The 18,625-nt window shown below is 48.5% G+C and overlaps 7 protein-coding genes across 7 annotated transcripts; 3 read left to right on the forward strand and 4 right to left on the reverse strand.

The window, feature by feature from the left end:
• Positions 1 to 364: 364 nt before the first annotated feature.
• TGAM01_v202043 (cytochrome P450) lies at positions 365 to 1,940 on the forward strand (the record flags this gene model as incomplete). Its single annotated transcript, XM_018800274.1, has 2 exons — positions 365 to 854; positions 901 to 1,940. 2 exons carry the CDS (start codon positions 365 to 367, stop codon positions 1,938 to 1,940), a joined length of 1,530 nt encoding a protein of 509 aa, XP_018666416.1.
• Positions 1,941 to 2,206: 266 nt separating this feature from the next.
• On the reverse strand, positions 2,207 to 4,151 carry TGAM01_v202044 (hypothetical protein; the record flags this gene model as incomplete). Its single annotated transcript, XM_018800275.1, has 3 exons — positions 2,207 to 2,603; positions 2,674 to 3,675; positions 3,922 to 4,151. 3 exons carry the CDS (start codon positions 4,149 to 4,151, stop codon positions 2,207 to 2,209), a joined length of 1,629 nt encoding a protein of 542 aa, XP_018666417.1.
• A 957-nt stretch (positions 4,152 to 5,108) lies between these two features.
• TGAM01_v202045 (hypothetical protein) lies at positions 5,109 to 6,926 on the forward strand (the record flags this gene model as incomplete). The annotated part of the gene is made up of 1 exon (XM_018800276.1): positions 5,109 to 6,926. The coding sequence occupies one exon, from the start codon at positions 5,109 to 5,111 to the stop codon at positions 6,924 to 6,926; it is 1,818 nt and encodes a 605-aa protein (XP_018666418.1).
• A 1,265-nt stretch (positions 6,927 to 8,191) lies between these two features.
• Positions 8,192 to 9,277, forward strand: TGAM01_v202046 (fibronectin; the record flags this gene model as incomplete). The annotated part of the gene is made up of 1 exon (XM_018800277.1): positions 8,192 to 9,277. The coding sequence occupies one exon, from the start codon at positions 8,192 to 8,194 to the stop codon at positions 9,275 to 9,277; it is 1,086 nt and encodes a 361-aa protein (XP_018666419.1).
• Positions 9,278 to 10,408: 1,131 nt separating this feature from the next.
• TGAM01_v202047 (hypothetical protein) lies at positions 10,409 to 11,363 on the reverse strand (the record flags this gene model as incomplete). Its single annotated transcript, XM_018800278.1, has 3 exons — positions 10,409 to 10,696; positions 10,765 to 11,044; positions 11,110 to 11,363. The coding sequence occupies 3 exons, from the start codon at positions 11,361 to 11,363 to the stop codon at positions 10,409 to 10,411; spliced, it is 822 nt and encodes a 273-aa protein (XP_018666420.1).
• Positions 11,364 to 11,885: 522 nt separating this feature from the next.
• On the reverse strand, positions 11,886 to 13,279 carry TGAM01_v202048 (hypothetical protein; the record flags this gene model as incomplete). The annotated part of the gene is made up of 2 exons (XM_018800279.2): positions 11,886 to 13,004; positions 13,085 to 13,279. 2 exons carry the CDS (start codon positions 13,277 to 13,279, stop codon positions 11,886 to 11,888), a joined length of 1,314 nt encoding a protein of 437 aa, XP_018666421.2.
• A 662-nt stretch (positions 13,280 to 13,941) lies between these two features.
• Positions 13,942 to 18,028, reverse strand: TGAM01_v202049 (hypothetical protein; the record flags this gene model as incomplete). The annotated part of the gene is made up of 4 exons (XM_024548906.1): positions 13,942 to 14,437; positions 15,628 to 15,896; positions 16,059 to 17,824; positions 17,890 to 18,028. The coding sequence occupies 4 exons, from the start codon at positions 18,026 to 18,028 to the stop codon at positions 13,942 to 13,944; spliced, it is 2,670 nt and encodes an 889-aa protein (XP_024406309.1).
• Between the last annotated feature and the right edge of the window lie 597 nt (positions 18,029 to 18,625).

The following is an 18,625-nucleotide window of genomic DNA, read 5'->3' on the forward strand; positions in this document are numbered from 1 at the left end:
TGATATATAAAAATAAATCCTTACCCTTAGCCTTCACTTCAATAACAAGGGGACATGAATAGTAAAGCAGGTTTTGAAAACTCTGAGAAAAAACTAGAGCCATAAAACTATCATCTAATTAAGGACTACCTATAACAAAGCTTTTTTTTTATTAGCATTGGCAGGGTACTGATATCTTAAAAGTAAAATAAGCTGCCTTGGCCGGATGCGTCATTACCGCTCGGCGAAGAGTCACAGTTTTACCCCTTGGCCGTGATTTGTTTCCCCACACAACCCAGTGTCCCTTCAAATAAATACATTGTCACTACAACCCTTTAAATCCACTTTCAGCAGTTCCCCAAAATAACACGACGCTAGGCAGAAAATGGCTCTGGCTATCTCCGATTCACTAGATGGTTTTGGACCTTCTCTGCCGTTGATCTTTGTCTCTGCATTTCTCGGCCTGTTTGCAATTGTAATCTTGCATTGGACTACATCAGCGTCCATTCCCGTCATCAACAAGTACAGTGGCGATTTTTTCCTGAAAAAGGCCCATGCCGAATTCCTCACCAACTGCAGAAAGCTCATCAGCGATGGTGTTGCCAAGTACAACGGACCATTTCGGGTCATCACCACTCTCGGATCGAGAGTCATCCTCCCAGCCAGATTCGCCGACTGGGTAAAGAACTGCAAGGACCTGGATCATGTTCAACTGGTTGCCGATGAGTACTTTGCACACTATCCTGGCTTTGATGGGAATGGCGTCGTTGTTGATCCCAGCCGGATGATGATCAACGTTACGAAGACCAAGCTCAACCAGAACTGGCGCAAGTCCATCACCATGTCTATCTCATCTCCAAGGCTAACTTCCACTTGTAGAAGTTGAAGTCTTTCAACAACACATCTCCGAATTCCTCGAAGACGAATGGTCCAGCAAAGACGGCAACTGGCGGCCCGTGCCATGGGGCCAAGATGTCGCTCGCTACATAGGGCGCATGTCATCTGCAGTCTTCGTGGGAGCCGAGCTAGCACGCGATGCGCAATGGCAGCATCTCATCCTTACTTATACGATCAACCTGTTCAATGGCGTACGAGCCTTGCGCACCTGGCCTCGGTTTACGCGCATGTTCATCCACTGGTTCCTCCCCGAATGTCGGACTTGTCGAAAGCAATTGGCACTCGCTCGCCAACTGTTACAGCCAGTTTTGATGAAAAGACGTGAAGCCATTAATGAAGCAATCAATGATGGACAGCCTCCACCAATGTTCGACGATACCATCGCATATATCGAAGAAATTGCCGCCGGTCGACCATTCGATCCAGCTGCGACTCAACTCGCCTTTGCGATTGCGGCTATGCACACCACTACTGAACTGCTGAAGCAGACCTTGGTAGATATCTGTTTGCATCCCGAGCTTATAAATCCCCTGCGAAACGAAGCCAAAGATGCAATTGCGCAGCATGGCTGGACAACTGCCGGCATGTTTCAGATGCAGCTTATGGATAGCGTCATCAAGGAATCGCAAAGGATGAAACCCGGATCACTGGTCAATCTCGAACGCAAGGCTCTCAAAGATGTTACTCTACCAGATGGAAGCCTGTTGCCTAAAGGCACAAATGTCGCCGTGGACACGGCAAACATGTGGAACGCGGACATCTACAAGGACCCAGCGGTATATGATGGATACCGATTCTACAATATTCGAAAGGCTGGGGGCTCAGCAAGCAACGCTGCTCAACTTGTCTCTGTCAACAGCGACTTTATCGCTTTTGGGCTTGGGCCATCGGTGTGTCCTGGCAGGTTCATGGTAGCAAATGAGCTCAAGGCCGCACTGGCTACGATTCTGATGCAGTATGATGTCCGATTACCACAAGGCAAGCGTCCACAAATCATGTATTACGGATTTGAAATGCTGTCCGACCCAACAACGGTAATAGAAGTGAAGAGGAGGACAGACTGAGCAGCATTATAATGCCGAGGATATTGTTGGGGCTTCTTAGCATACATCAACTTGGAGGACCTTGTAGCACCAGGCTTCACTTAAAATATATGTAGTGTAAAACTGTTGATATAATATTCCTTATTACTTATTTGTCAACTATTTTTTTAATTCAATATTGATTCCAAGTAGTTGGTTTTTCCCCTGTTGTGACGAACCGTACCAAGGTCTTAATTATCATCGCCTGCTACTGGTTCCCTCCCTCTGCGTTATCGTCTCCTCTCTCGTTAACGCTCCACGCGTACCAATTTCCCATCCACATCGAGAGAGGAATATTGCTTAAACTTTCTCGCTGGCAGCCCAATCTCAAACATCTCATCAATCTCGGCTGGCGTGCGATCCTTCATATCCGGTATAATCCACCAGGATACCACAATGGCAATAGTAACGAAGCCGACATAGATGAAACCGATCTTGCCGCCGAGATTGGCAGCAGTCGAGTTGTACAGATAGGGTATAAAGGATGAAAAAACGACGGTGACGGCAGAATGCACAAAGACGCTGATGCCCTGGGTCTGGGCACGGAGGCTTAAGCTGGAGACTTCGGCAGCGACAATGTTGGAGACGGGCCACGCGCCCAGGCAAGCAGCGGCATTGAGAAGGGTTGCCGCGATAGCTAGAACCCTGTTTACCATGTTAGCGAGAGTCTCCCAAAGAGGAATGTTCAACGTTGTTTTGGGCCTCATGTTCATACCAACTAGATGCGACACTATTGAGGACACCGGCAATGCCCGCCATCAACCACATGAGCCATATGAAGCCCAGCGTCGACAGCAGCATAAATCGCCTTCCCACCTTGGTCAGCAGCCACAGGGCAGCCAGATTTGTCACCAAGCTCAGCGCAGCTCCTGCAGTAAACCACGACGACGCTGTAGAGGCCGACATGCCCGTCACCTCCAGCACATACGTCAAGTGGCCAAGGAACGCCAGCCCAAACAGCTGCGGGATGAAATTGGTGAAGATTACGATGGCTGTGCGACGGAGATTGCCGTGCGCGGGGCGAAAACAGTCCAGATAAGAATGCTCGAGACGGTTTGCGCTCTCGGCGGCCTCAAGAGCAAGGGCCTCGCAAAGGTAAACCATCACTTGGTCCCCGGAGGCGGCTTGCGCGCGGGAGCCTTGGAGCTTGCGAGAGGCCTTCACGGCAGCGTCTTCCTTGCCCTGGCGGAGAAGCCAGGCAGGACTCTCGGGCAGGAATACCACCAATAGTACGGGGATGGCGGAAAAGGCCCACTGTCCGGCGATGGGGACTCGGTACGACTCGGGACCGGCGACATCCACGCGCGACCGGATGACCAGAGCGCCGATAATCTCCCCAAGGACCGTAAAGACGGACGGCCAAGCCAGCATCGGCCCACGCAGCAGAGGTGGAAGGACCTCGGACACATACGTCTGGGCGACGCAGAGTATGGATCCCACAGCAATGCCTTGCGTAAACTTGCCAACAAAGTAGAGGCCGCGGCGGCCGTTGTCGCTGGGAGCCTGATCAGCGATGTAGCATATGGCAACGGTAGCAGCTTGGATGACGCCAAAGAGGCCAAGGATGGGACGACGGCCGATTTTTTCCTGCAGCCAGCCGCTGATGAAGGCGCCCATCATGTTACCGAGGGGGCCGGAGACGGACCAAATGGAGAGCCAAGAGGTGGGAATGATGAAGCCGGTGACGGAGGTCTCCTGGGAGACACCAAAGACGGCTCTATGGACATGGTCAAGTCAGCAATGGCTTCACATGGCGGATCAAAGACGGACGGGTGTTGGAGAGGCGCGATACGTGAAGATGGAGATCCGACTCCGGTGAAATTCAGTCGAACCAACACTTGCCAGAAATTGGACTAATCAATTGGGGTAGGAAGGAAAACATGGTTTTGTAAAATCAAGCTGAGAATAGACTCACTGAAACCCCGGCAGACTAGCAATAGACCCCAGGAACACGAGCTCATACCCGTAGAGCAGGAAGATGAGCATCAGCCAAAAGCTCAGCAACGATAAACGCGGGTTCTGTCGCACAACAGCGAACAGGGACATTTTCGGGCTATTGGCTTCCGAGAGAGGCAATGTCTGAGCTGTGGTGGTCATCTCGAGATAGTCCACATGTTGAGAGTTGTCGTGGGTTTTGACGGCGGTAACAGAACCTGCTGGAGATAGCAGCCTTCTGGAACTGCTGGGTTGCATAACGAGATTGGATGATTAGACAACGAAAGATGTATAAATATCCTATGATTGACAAGGAAAGGAAATGTCTAGTCTTTTGACGATATCTGTAAGGTAGCGACGGGAGGCTTGGGGCTGGGAGCCACGGCTCTTATCTTGTTCACATCGTCGTGGCCTGGGCCGTGGCTGTGGACTTGTTCGTCGAGGGAGATGCTGATTGTTTGGTTGTTCATGTTGTTTGTACATTACACGACGGTGGCTTAGTCGAAGATCCCCGCATCAGCCTAAACAAGGGGCGATACGCTCGATCGGAGCTAACTACAAGCTTAAAAAACCCCCTGGCGCGTGAAGGCATCTACGTGCTTGGATCCGTACTTACGTACATAGTCATCGGCTATCGCCACGCGAGGCTGACGACTACATGTACCGGAGTTCCGACTGCTTGGCATTCGACGCCGCCAAGTTCGTTGGGAACAGAAGCATAGTACTAGCTCGGACAACTTGGGCGCTTTTCGGAGGCTGCAGTACATGTAGCTGACGAGCCGACTTTCGCATACCTATGTATCTTAAGCGCGTTTCGGAGACTAGGTGAGCCGACTTTCGCATATCTTTTGCACGCCCGGGCTGAGCGAGCCAGAGAGTCAACACCGACAAGGGAACCAGGCTGAAGTTTTATGCGATGGTCCAGCAATCTTAGGCAACTAGCTACAACAAACAGAGGGATCGAGCTACGTGCTTTGCACAGCAAGGTGGGCCGAGGCTACTGTACTGCTTTACCAAAGCGCTCACGCGGCTCCGGTGTGTTTGCCAATTTCGCCTGCGTCTACCATTCTTAGGATCACGAGAGACTGCAATTTATAGTCGCTGATGGCATCCAACACGGCGTCGAAAGAAAGGTTAAGGGGTTGTGGGAATCCATTCTTGAGGCTGCCACTTGCCTCGAGACCATCTCGTAGTCTTTAGCCTTCATTACTCACCATGGCCGCCTCTGAGCTCCATGACGATGGATTTACTCGCTCCTCACCCGAAAGCCTGGGCTACTCCCCCTCTGCTATACTCGGCTTCGTCGACGACGCTGCCGCCTCTGGCGTTGAGCTGCACAGCTTCATGCTGTACGCCAGCAACGCCGTCATTGCTGAGGCCTGGTGGTGGCCCTACGAGCGCAATCTGCCGCACGTCATGCACTCGGCAACAAAGAGCTTCCTGGCTGTGGCGGTAGGCCTTGCGATTGAACAAGGGTATTTTGGCCTTGACACAACGGTGGCCTCGGTGTTTCCGGAGAGGATGCCCCCAGCCACTGGCGATGGCGATGCTGGCGATGGGCACATAGACTCGCCATCCTTCCTTGACCAGATGACAGTCGAGGACCTTCTCACCCAAACATCCGGCCATGATCACGGCGAGAGTGGCGGGTCGTGGCGTAGCATCGAATCCAGCTGGATTGACAAGTTCATCTCCACGCCCGTCGTCCACCGCCCGGGAACCTTCTTCGCCTACTCGAGCGCCACCTCCTTTATGCTCTCCGCCATTGTCACCCGCACCACCGGTCTCTCGGTCGCAGACTACCTCGAGCCGCGCTTTTTCCGCCCGCTGGGCATCCGTCTTGCGCACTGGGACATGGGCCCTGAGGGTATCAATCCGGGCGGGAATGGCCTTTCGTGTCTGACGACGGATTTGCTCAAGTTGGGAGTGCTGCATCTGCAAAAGGGCATGTGGAAGGGGAAACGAATCTTGCCGGAGAAGTGGGTGCAACAGGCAACAAAGGCGCAGAGGGGAAATCTGTACGGATATCAGTGGTGGGTTTGTGAGGATGGGAGCTACAAGGCCAGGGGCATGTTTGGCCAGCTGTGCATTGTGTGGCCGGACTTTGATGCTGTGCTGGCGGTGACGGCCGCAGTCAGCAGGAGGGCTGCCGCTCTGGAGGAGCTGATCGACAAACATATCCCTGGCCTGCTAGCAAGCAGGAACAAGGATGCTGTTGGTTCTCAGAGGCCGTTGGATCATCATTTGTCCTCGCGTCTGGCCGGCTTGCAAGTTGTTGCAGAGCTCCCTTTGGCTGCAAAGACGCCCTCTCAGGAGATGATCCAGGCCATTTCAAAGGAACGATACGTTGCGGCACCCAACGAGGACGGCGTGCTTGCCTTTGCGCTGGACCTGTCCTCTGCTCCTCGACAATGTATCCTCCGCATTGATAATCGCGCCGGTGCCCACCACATCAGCTTCTCAATGGGCACTTGGCTCGAGTCATACACCACTTCCCAAGTTGCCAGCCTACACCACGGATACACCTGGCCACAACTACGGTCAGTGGCTCGGGGCCGCTGGATGGGCGCCACGATGGAATGTCTCGAAGTGGTGCTGCAGCTCCCCGAGACGGCTTTCCGTGACACCATCCTCATTACCTTTTCCCAGTCTGACCGGAGCATAGCCAAGCTCCAACATTCTGTCAATGTAAACTCATTCAGCTCGCGGCGCCCCCCGATATTTGCTACAATCCTCCGCAAAGGAGATGAGCTCTCATCGCCAGAACTTGTAGCTCGAGCTGAAAAGGACCGGGCAACGACGACATTTTCCACCAGTGAGACCTCAATCGGCGAGCTACTCAATTATCAGCCGGCAAGGGATGTGCTAGAGGCGGTAGTCCCGGAGTTGCTGAGCCATCCACGGCTGCAGGAAGCCAGAGACTATTCGCTCGACATGGTGCTAAGTCAAGCATCGAAGCGGCGTATAGATTCGAAGACGATGGTCGAGTTGAATCGGAGACTGGCTGCTCTTACAGTCCCAGCTATTTATTAGTAGGTATAATGGATTTAATCAAGAACTTGCTCTCCAGAACAGTTCAATCTGCTGGGTTTCTCTGCGGCTAGCGCCTGTGGTCCTGGGGTATGTGATTTGATTCAGAGAATTACCCCAGTACCATTATTCTTATTGGTATCTCAATTAATTCTTTAAAAAGATTTATTACATATCTTATTAATTCGATTTTTTTTTTTTATAAATATTGAACTTGATCTGCCATTTTGAACTATTCAGGTTTTAGCATAACACCATGGCGCCATCAGATGGTGGCGAAATTGTAATAAAGCACTCTCCGGAATATCCTACGGCGCTCGCCTGTAATAGCTGGTAGACCAGGGCATCTCAACATCAAATTTGTTATTGGGGCGGATAACAGGGCCCCTAAGCCGCTAATGATACAGGGAAACATCTCGTCTCCGCCAGCGTAAATCCACACTCTACTATAACCGTCCAAGGTGATGGCATCTGCAACCCCCCACATACCGAGAGTTCAGATTCTGGGTGTCATAATACGTCTGTGATCGGGGGTTTGAGCATTTATAAGACGAAAAGTCGACTAGATGCACTTCGTAAGAGTTTCTATAACTCACTGGGTAGAATTACTAGGCCAAACTAGAGAGCCAAACAGACAGTAGCTCCAAGAACAGATATATTTTGACCATTTCAAGTTTCCCTGTAGTACCATAGTTATAACGCTACTGGATGCAAGCAAGGATCCCGCACTGAAATCTCTCGCGATTACAAGAACCAACCATCATGCGGCTTCGAAATGATCGTGACCCGACGGGAGTTTCTTGCGTGGGAAATGCGGCTAAATGTGGAAACTCGCTTAGCGAGATCATATTTAGCCTCTCATCGGACGGATAGACTCTCATGGAGATTTGCGTTAGTCGATCTCCGCTATACAACAAGACAAGCAACTCGGGGATTGATCCCGACATAATAGCGAAGGTCGATGTCCGTATCCCCCCTTTCAGCTTTTGTTTATCTACATAGCGTCCTCGTCTTCTGAATAACCCTCCAAGCCTTGAGCCTGTTACCGCTCGGATATTCCGTTTCGTGGCAGGGTTCCCCAGAGGTTCCAAGCATGTTTCGGAGAATAATAGCTTAGATGCCGGCATTGTTCTTGAAGCCAAGATATATAACTAGGGTCTATGTCAGCCCGTGCTTTCGTAATTATACTTGTGTCAGAGTCGCCTATAATCACCCGTCAAGCCATCAATCTCAACTGATATAGTTCACGATAATCTTTCGCTCCTGTCATGGTTCCTCTACATCTGAGCGTTCTCACTCTTGCCCTTGTAGGCCGGGCGTTGGGCATAGCTTTTGATGGAGCGGTCGGATTCGGTGCCATCGCCACTGGTGGTAACAGCGGAACAACTGTTCATGTTACGAACCTCCTGGACTCTGGCAGTGGATCGTTCCGCGACGCAGTTAGCCATTCCAACCGCAACATTGTCTTCGATGTCAGCGGATACATCCAGCTCAAATCCGCGGTATCTCTATCCAGCAGCCTAACAATAAATGGCCAGTCCGCACCAGGGAATGGCATTGGAATCATGGGTGGTGAAATTTCTGCCAGCGATAAAAGCAACATCATTATACGCAATCTACGAATGCGCCAAGGCACTTTGGACACCGACACTGGCAAAAGTGCCTTCAATATGGGAGGCGCTTCCAATGTCATTCTTGACCATTGCTCTGTCGAGTACGGCCAATGGGATTCGATCGATGCCGTAGGTGCTGTGAATATCACCGTGTCAAACTCAATCATTGCCCTGCCTATTGGACAGCAGTTTGGCGCTCACGTTGAGACAGGGCCATCGACCTTTTACCGCAACCTCTGGGTCAGCGCTCACAATCGCCAGCCACTCTCAAAGGACAACACCCAATACGTTAACAACGTTGTCTACAACTATCAAGCTGGCTACACCTCGGGGAACACTGGTGGAGTGTTCTCTCACGACATCATCAACAACTACTTCATCACGGGCCCAAGCACAACCAGCTCCAAGAATGCCTTTTACCAAATGGCAGCTGATCAGAGTGTCTATGCTACGGGCAACTATCTCGATAGTAATAATGACGGGCAGCTGAATGGGGCGCCGGATAATACTGTTGGCTCATCGACTGTCCTCAGCAAGCCATGGGCCTCTACCTCGCTCGGGCTTGCCACTATGTCGGCCGCGGATGCTGTTACATATGTCCTGGCGAACGCTGGCGCAACTCCCCGAGATGAACTTGATACATTTGTTGTGAACGTTGTGGAATCCTTTGGCACTCAGGGCACGCTATATAAGAATCAGGCAAACACGGGCGTTTCCAATGGTGGTTATGGCACGCTATGATTGGCAAATAAACATTTTCTACTTTATATGAGACTACTTAAGTTGGAGCCGTTACTTCGTTGACAAATCAGCACGGTCTAAACGTTCGTAGTGAGTGTTCAAGTAATTATTCTCACATAGTCAAGGTCTTTCAAAGCTATATCATAGACGTACAGGATGAAAAGAGGTGGATCGTACGCTCTAATCATTTTTTCAAGAAGCTTTGCATAAACAGAGAGGCATAAATAATCGGACCCATCTGTTGCACATATGAAAGATGTAAACATGCAAGAGGATCACAGGCGGCGGGAAGGCAGTCAATAATGAGCCACTGCTAACTTGACATTGGTCGATCCCAACGATGTGCTTTCATTTACTTCAATATCTTCATCCCTTATCAATTCATGGACATAATAAGCGACCGCTGTTGATTTAATCGTTCCCAAATGGTTTTCAATTGGTGTAGACCTTTCGGTATTCCGCTTTGCTGTCAGAACACTCATCGGCGAGACACGCATACCTCTTATCAATGATGGGCTGTTCTTGCTATCTGTTTCAATCGGTGCGTTACATACCAAGCAGTTCTCGACCGTAAAAGCATCAGCACTTTGTCCGGACTCTTCTTGATATACTGCACCAGGCGGATAATGAGTCTGTCGAAGCTTGAACCAGACTTTATCCATAGCACGTCAAAACTTGGTATTCGACTTGGAAAAAATGTATGGCGGATGTGAATCTTATTTCTCATAAGAAGTGTATCAATTTTATATTCTATAGGCACACAGCTAATCGGAGCGATAGAAACGCTCCCTGGGATGGTGAGGGGTATTTCGTTCGGCCGTGCCCTAATTCAAGACCCTACATACCAGAACTGATTGGCGGAGAAATAGAGCTGATCAACCATCTTCTGAAATTCACTGTTATCATCACATAAGTAATGAATCGCACAACTGTTTATGAAAGATTAAAGGTATAGAGGCACCCTGATGCCGCTCATGTAAAAGTGACGGGTGAAGTGGAAACGGTATGCTGAAGTAAGACTTGCACCATGCATGTACGTATCTCGGTGTGTATTAACAAGCAACATCGCCGGTAGGAACGGAATGGATAAACAGAGCATCTGGTTTCTAACGACAGTCAAGAAGCACAGATTTACTTGTATTCTGCCGACTGCTGTAGTTGCATGCCCTGATGGGACACCAGTTGAACTGCCCCTTGTTCCCTCTTCTTCAAGTCAGGTCTTAAAGAGCGAGTCATGACACCAACCACAAGGAGACTGGTGATACATGCCAGCTCGGGAAGAAAACTGAGGCAAACTTGAACGGCTTTGGACGTAAGAAAACCTGAATGCGGGTGCGAGATTGTCAATTGTAGAAAGACAATGCCGTAAACAAGGCGGATTCCAACAAATGGCAGTGCGACAAGCACTCCATTGAGCAGCTAGGAAGGCGGTCTGTCAGTAAGTTGTATTGTGAAAGTGAAAAGATGAAATGCTCAAAATTACTCACCAGTTTGCCGTTTTCCGACGTTTGCATGTCCGAGTACGACGAGAATCGGCGATTCATGGAATGCGACCAAACTGCCCAGAGAACCACAAGAACCCAAGCAACGCACGTAATGGCGGAGCCAGCGTCAAGCAATGGTCTGTTCTTTGATATCTCGCCACCATCCAAAATATGGACAACAGCGACAATTGTTAGAATCATTCCCAGAGTAACAATGCCATGATACTGGATTTCCAGTATAATGTCAAGCTTTCTGTTGAGACGCGGGTTCACAGCACGTCGTCTGATGTAAGACAGAATTAGTATAAAACGTTTAAAGCAAGTATTCAGGAAAAAGAATAGACTCACGCTTCGTGCAGTATTCCTGAAATTGAAAGAAGTAATGGAGACAAGCCGATGCTGTTGAGAACTACGGCTACTTCCCCCGTCTGATTCCCATGCAGGCCGATCCCGCCAGTGGCTACGCGGAGGACACAGAAAATTTGTATGTAAAGCCAGCCAAGAAATCCTGTTTTGCCGTGTTTCCACAGACAGTAGAGTGCAGGCTGGAGTAGAATCAAGTAAATGGCGAGTTTTGCAGCTGAGAGGCCGTCGGTTGTCATTGTGGTTGTGTAAGTCGTGGCGCTTGTGGGTAAGATGAAGCGTAAGTCGCTAGAGTTCAATACTGTCAAGACTTTTAAACTCTTTAAAAAGAGACAGATTTCCAACAATGTGAATGCTTCGGCAGATTGAATAGATACAATGGACTACACGACTTGCATATATATATATTTTACAATCGCAACAATAGTCACTGATATTCAACCATATTCGCTTCTTCTCCATCCTTCAGTTCTCCCTCCCACTAAGAAATCCCGACTCGCTATAGCGTCCTCAGCGGCTGTCCGCGCCACCATGTTCAAGTTAGCGCAGCTTGAACGAGAACGACGGCTAATCAGAAGAGCCCAATGGAGTCCACAGCAGCTTACACCAGCGCGTTGAAACAACCCTGCATTCAATCTTGACTCCTGCCAAGGGCCAGGGCTGATAATTACTGGCCACCGCTCCTAAATGATAGAAATGCTCATGCTGAAAGATCGTCGCTTTACAGTGGTTTCATATTATCTGCTACATTAACAACGAATTCAGGCTTTGGGCTGAATATTACACAACAAGGATGGATCCTTCAAAATCTCCAGCGGCTGAATCAGCATCCCTAACCACGCTGGCGGCACCGCGGCCGCGATTGCGTTGGCTTCACGGAGGCCTGCATCGCCAACAAACCACAGTTGGCGAATAATTGCGAGCAGTGCAAAATAGTGCGCCAGGATGATAAGTGCTCGCGGTCGCTGTTCCTCTATAAACGCCACAAACTGGGTGTCCACTAGCATGGGAAAAAGAAAAAGCCGCCTTGACACGCCATAGGGAGGATCGCTGTCGAATCTATGCTTCCAGAGCCAGCCAAGGCAGCTCAAAGTGCGTTTATACACTTTGAGAACTTCGTCATCCCACTGTTCCTCCAACTCGTGAGGCTCCTGGCGCCGCAGTAAGTGCATCAGCTCGTTGGAATGCTCCATTCTGCCTTGTTCTTCCAGATTTTGCGAGATTTCCAGCATCAGCCTACCGCTCACTGTTTCTTGTTTGTCTTCAAGAAACCCCCATGCCTTGCGGAACACAATGTTGCTGGTGTTGCACATGCGCAGCCACTCCATAGGAGGCGCATACGGCTCCAAAGGTCGATTTTGTAGTTGATAATATTTATATAGTCGTAACAGGCTAGATGTCAGGCACGAGAAATCCACATTATCTGGATCGAGGTTTGCCACCTGCTGGTGGTGCGATTGAAGAGCCAAATTAGCATATGTCAAGCAATGGTCCATATATCTCGAGCTGCCATTTACAGATATGTGCGCTTTATGAAGAGCCGCCACCATGCAGACTGCGTATAAGACAGCATCTGACTGCAAAGCAGCTTGGCAAGTAAAGGGGCCTAGAAACTTCTGAGAAAATTTGTCCGCGTTGTGGGCTGGTCCGACCTCTGTAGAATAGTGGTAGAGCAATTCGAGTTCGAGTTTCCGTCGTGCTGTTGTTTCTTGAGGTTGCACCACGCCGTCTGAGTTGATGACGCATTCACCGCAGCTTAGCGAAGCCGGAGACTGAGCAGAGTTGTTTTCGTTGCCCTTCCTTTTTGCAGAGGAATGGGCGTAGTCGCAGTCCAGATCGAGTCGTGTGCAATTGTTACAGATTGGCCTAGTTTCGTCGCACTACCTCAGAACAATCAGGACTCAATCAAGCCTCATCTTCTCCACAGCTATAGGGCTGATAAAGAGTGTTGCGTCCGTACCTTGACTCTTCGAACTCGACATCGCTTGCAGCCTGTTCTAGTCTTTCTGTGGAATAGCTTAGCATGCTTCTTCCGTGGCGGCTGTTTCTCTTGCGGCTGCTCTTCGCGTTCGCCCACAAAGGGTAGTGTAGTAAGCAGACTCATTATTCGCAGATGGCAGTATCCCCAAAGCAGCACAGCTTCGAGCGAGAACATCCAAGTCAAACGATGACGAGGGGCACGAATATCTACATGTAGGCAGATCGCAGTGGCGGCTAAACGAGAACGAGCTGTAGGCTAGTGCCGAAAGAGAATAGTGAGACGTAGGAAGGTGTTTCGACACAAGGCATTTTCGTATCTCTAGCCATGGTCAATCTTATTGGCCAATTCGTTTATTAAGGCAGACGGCGAAATTGTCTATTACGCGGAGCTTGACACGAAAAGGCTGTGCCACACAAGCTGCGTGACGCAACCATGCAAAAGCTCGGAGATTTCCGAGGTTATATTGGAGCTAGAAGTAAAGTTCGAATCGATTTCTCGATGCAGTAATATGTTTCAAATTGGCGATTCGAAGATGACCAGGGCTGGAGTTATGGCAGTGGTACCCTGTAGTTGGGAATGAGACTGCGTTCATGCAGATATTATCGTGCTCTTATCAAGAATATTCAGCGAAAACATCCCAATAGCACATGAAAGCAAGCTAGTTGAAAATATCAGTTCCTAGAGTGTGCTTTTCAAATTATTTGTGGCTTGTCGAGGTGCCAGCTGCTATTTATAATACATCTGTTCTCATCGAAACCAACCAATCAACCTCGACCCAACAGAAAATACCAATTAAACATCAGGAGTACATGACGACATTTTTCGATTTCAACTGTTTAATCATCGCCTTGAATCTCGCGCGCAGTGCCAATGACAAAGCAAACCCACGCCGCCAAATCAACCGTCAAAGTCCGGATAGTGTGGACGCTCAGCCAGCTCTCTAGATCCTTGGTGCTCTCTCCTTTGGAGGTGTCTTCGACAATTGCCTTAATTTTGGGTGCGATGGCTGGCACAAAAGCGAGATGACCGGCTGCCAATACCATTCCAGCTGTGTACCACCGCAGAGACTTGTTGGCCCAGTGGTATCCGTGGTTTACGAAACAGGTAGCCATGGTGGATGAGATGGTGAGAGTTAGAAGTGCAAGTGTTCGGTTCAATCCTCCTTCGAAAAACTCCTTGAAATAGGTTGGCAGCAACTCATTGCTTTTGCTGCGGATCTCTGGCTTGTTGAAGATGCTGAGGAAAAAGTGCTCGTCCAACGCCCACCAGAGCGTGCAAGTCGATGTGAGCAACGGCGCCGCTCGCAACGCGGCCACCGGGTCAAAGAATGCTCTGGTCGCCATAGTACAGACCTTATGAATTACGATCGTGATGATTGATGTTTAGACATATGTGATGGTGCGTCATTTTCAGCGCCAGCTGAAGGATGGGCTGACTTTGGCTGTTGGTTACATCGGCTTATTCCATCACGTGATGAAATCGCTAACAATAATGGATGTGAAGAGAGAGACGAGTAGATTTCCAGTGAGGAGTAGCAATCGAAAGAGGTGGCTGTTAGCATATTAACAGTCGTGTTAGCTGGTCTATGACGCGGTTGAGCTATTGCTCACATGGGCCAATTGATGGGAGGCCATCTGTCTGCACATGTATTTTTTCCGCCAAGAGACATTGGCGATTTAGCACGGATGGCGAGGTTTGACTTATGTCCAGGTACTCATCACTTTACCTTTTTGGATTTTAATTAGTCGCGCTGCTTTGTCTTCTAAGATTCATTTTAATTTCATTTTTGACTGTACAGTCGGCATAAACACAGTTTTGACTCTCAAATAAGTATAATCCTTGAACACTAGGTAGGAAAAACAATTGGCCCTTGAAGCCGGATACATCAACGACAATGACCAAAGACTCTTGTTTTCCAGATTGATATTATGTTACCGAGAGAAAAATAGTGTTCAATCCATATTGTTGTGCGTTGGAATTCTCTAGCTGTCTTTTTTTTGCAAAAATTACCCTTCCTATCCTTCTGGATATAGTTTATCCCTCTATGCCCAGGAGGAAACCCTCTTAAATATAGCATTTATATTTTATCGCTATGCTGGCTGGGCTTATGACCTATTAAAGATAAGAAGGATTAGCTACCGGAAGACTATTGAGCTATATATTAACAAGTATGTACCTGAATTTACCAAAAGGTTGGACCTGAATGAAGATCATCGCCCGCAAGCAAAGCAGCAATATTAAAGGGTGTTTCATCATTCTTATTCACTGCTTTTTTATTAGCACCCCTGCTTATTAAAAGCTCAGTGAGAGCTGTATGCCTATGCCGAACAGCAACAAAGAGAGGCGTTTCATTATTCTTGTCTCTTGCTTCTTTATTAGCACCCCTATCCATGAAAAGCCGAGTAAGAGCTATATGCCCATGCCGAACGGCAATAAAGAGAGGCGTTTCGTTATCTTTATTTCTTGCTTCTGTACTGGCTCCTTTTTCTATCAAAAGTAGAGCAAGAGTTGCATGCCCGCACCGCGTGGCAATAAAGAGAAGCGTTTCGTTGTCCTTGTTTACTGCTTCTATATCGGCAACGCCATCGAGAAGACGTTGGACAATGAGTTCATGCCCATTCTTCACAGCTGATTGAAGTAACTCATCACGAATCTCACTTACTGAAAATTCCCGAGCTTGTTTTGTCAGTTCGTTGGCTATGTCTTGCCGTCCGGTGCAGAGAGCGTAAGTGACTGGTGTTCCTCCTATTTCATCTTTGTAGTCTGCGCGAGCCCCTGCTTTAGACAATATCTGTACAACAGATAGATGGCCATTTAGACAGGCGTAACATAGTGGCGTTCTCATCGTTGTGTCTTCGGTATCGACTGTGGCACCTTTAAAGAGCCATGGGCGGAAACCGCTCTTTAGAATGTTTATAAGATTGAATATTGGACCTTGGATTAAGAGCCTCACTATGCTCTCAAATCCACTCTCTGATGCCCAAGAGAGAGCTGAACGCCGAAAAATGTCGTCAACAACATCCAATTCAACGTAAAGCGATTGGAGCTGAAGTCTGACAAGGGTTTCTATTCCCAGATAAGAGGCGACCATAAGTGGCGTAAAAGTCCAAGGAAGAGAGGTGCCAGGGTGCTTGTCCACCCAGTAAACACTGAACCAAGTCCAGCAAAGTTCCGATTTTGTGTCACAAATTTGCTGCAGCTGCTCTCTGAACTCAGTTCCTTCGATGCCTGACGCACGAAAATGCGTAGCCCAGCTTTTTGCAGAATAATCGAGAAACACAAATGCATGGTAGCAGCCAGTTCGAAATTCATCTCCAAAAAAAATACGTTTGTGCTCGAACTTACAATGGGAGGCCTGGAATTTAATGAAAAGTAGATACCAAGCGCAAGCTTGAAAAATAATGCGATGGGACTCTGTTGGTATAAGTGAAGACCTCCATGTGAGCTGCTTGTGGAGGTCAATTTGAGACACGTGTCCTCGTTGTGTTGTAATCTCTTGATGGCTATCGTAATGACCTATTGGGACTAGAAATTCTTTCGCTGTCTGATGAAGAAGATAGATCTTTTCATCATTGATATTTATAAAAAGGCCGCAAAGGTCCCGGATATACTTTCTGAAGCGATCACTGGGTCTCCGCTTAAAGTCTTTATAAGAATCATGCTGTTGAACTGCTAGTGCCAGGTCCATCTCGTCGAGAGTGAGAGGTCGTTCGGCCGCCACCACAATGTGTAACAGTTTCTTGGTTTCTGCTGCATCTGTGCTTTTGGCTAAAATTTTGTCGTAAGCCTCATCAACAGTTCGAGGTAGAATGGAAATGGCGTCGCGTATCTTCGTTTCGCTGATCTTGTTGTGTATCTCAGTCTCAATCCAGTCCAAGGTGAGATAGACCCATAGGTATGTTTGATTCGGAACAGCTTCTAGCCCGTGCAAAAGCAGCTCCTCTTCCTTCTTTGTAAGACCAAACTTTTTTCGAGCTTGCGAGACTCTATCCTTTATAAACAGATTGATCTCTTCCGCAATTTCTTCTATTTCTTTATCCCCATCGCCCTTCAAATGGATAACCGGGACATTCTCAAGATTGAAAGGGACTAGGTCCCGCCGAATTTTATCGTAAGGGCGACTAGTTACAAGAAACTTCAAATTAACACTTTGCTTAGTGGTGCTGCTTTGAATATAAAATCCGCGCACAATCTTGGCAAGATCTTGTCGGTCCTGATTCTCACATTCGTCGAACGCATCGAGGATGCAGATTATCTCGCCTGCATTTCTCTCTTGTGAAGCCATGATTAAAATGTCCCAGAGCGCCCAAAGATCGTAATATGAATTAGCGAGAGGCGCCTTGTAAGACTTGAATCGCTTTATGATCTCGGCAGATAAAATATTCTCTCTTTGCGTAAAGAGTTGGTGCAAAATGCAGCTAATGGCGCTTTTCGCGCTTCTCTGATCCTCAAAGTCATCTTTGAAGAAAAAGTAACAGGTGGTTCTTTCTTCTGTAGTATTGAGTTCATCAACCAGACATTTGGCCAAAACAGACTTTCCGCAGCCGGGATTTGCGGATACCCAGAGCATAGAGGAAGATGTGCTGTCTCGCCAGTGGTGAAAGTCGGCGTGGTTCAAAAACCATTCGCATGTTCCTGTAACGCGGTCGGGATTCCGATTTTTTCTCTGCAGGTATGGCGATGTATAAAGAGCTTGGATTATTTTCTCCCGGGAGTTTTCTATATGGGGTAGCTTGGTTAGTTATTTGAAAGAAACTCCCAACTGATTTATGATAATTTCGTACCAAATGTATGGGCAGCTGCGTTGTTATTAATTGTCATACCAACGCCGCTGTAAATATGTTGTCCCTGGCCAGTATACTGGTGGCCTGTTCCGCCTGGGGCATTGTGCTGAGCATTGTTATCCCCATTGCCATGTTCCATTTTGATCTTCGTGCGAATCAAGGCTTGTGCTGCTGAGAAGCGATGCCGTAGTCTCTAGCTTCCGCGTCGAATTCCCTGCAGCTTGCCCAAATCAACGTTGGGGTGATTCTGCAAGACCGGATATTCTTGCTATGAAAAAACTCATGTAAGCCAAAATTGTAGAATCAAGATATAGATTAGTCGGAAAAACATATTGATGCGTCGACACACGAGGAAAGGAAGATGGTTTATCAAGCACGGGGCATGAAAAAGAGGGGAAGCGCCAACTGAGGCTCCCATATGAAAGCTAGTAGCTTATTCGTCCATGGAGCAGTGTGAGCCGCGTGGGCCAATCCCATCTAATAGTAGAATATGATGCAAGGGACTGTGATGTGTGTTTCCATGGGAGGTTGGGCGCCAAACTTACGCGGTGCCTAGCCTGGCCAGCCTGATCAGCCTGATCAGCCTAGAATTTCGAGCCCAATAGGTACCCAACAAACAAGATTGGGTTATGGCGGGACGGGGAAGTCTTAATGTGTAGCTTCTTGTTTTCTCTAGCGGTACTTTCACTATTGTAAACAACATTGAACGATGGCTGTAATACATGCATATTGCTCT

Source organism: Trichoderma gamsii (assembly GCF_001481775.2).
Source record: "Trichoderma gamsii strain T6085 chromosome Unknown Scaffold_5.2, whole genome shotgun sequence".
Classification (NCBI taxonomy): domain Eukaryota; kingdom Fungi; phylum Ascomycota; class Sordariomycetes; order Hypocreales; family Hypocreaceae; genus Trichoderma; species Trichoderma gamsii.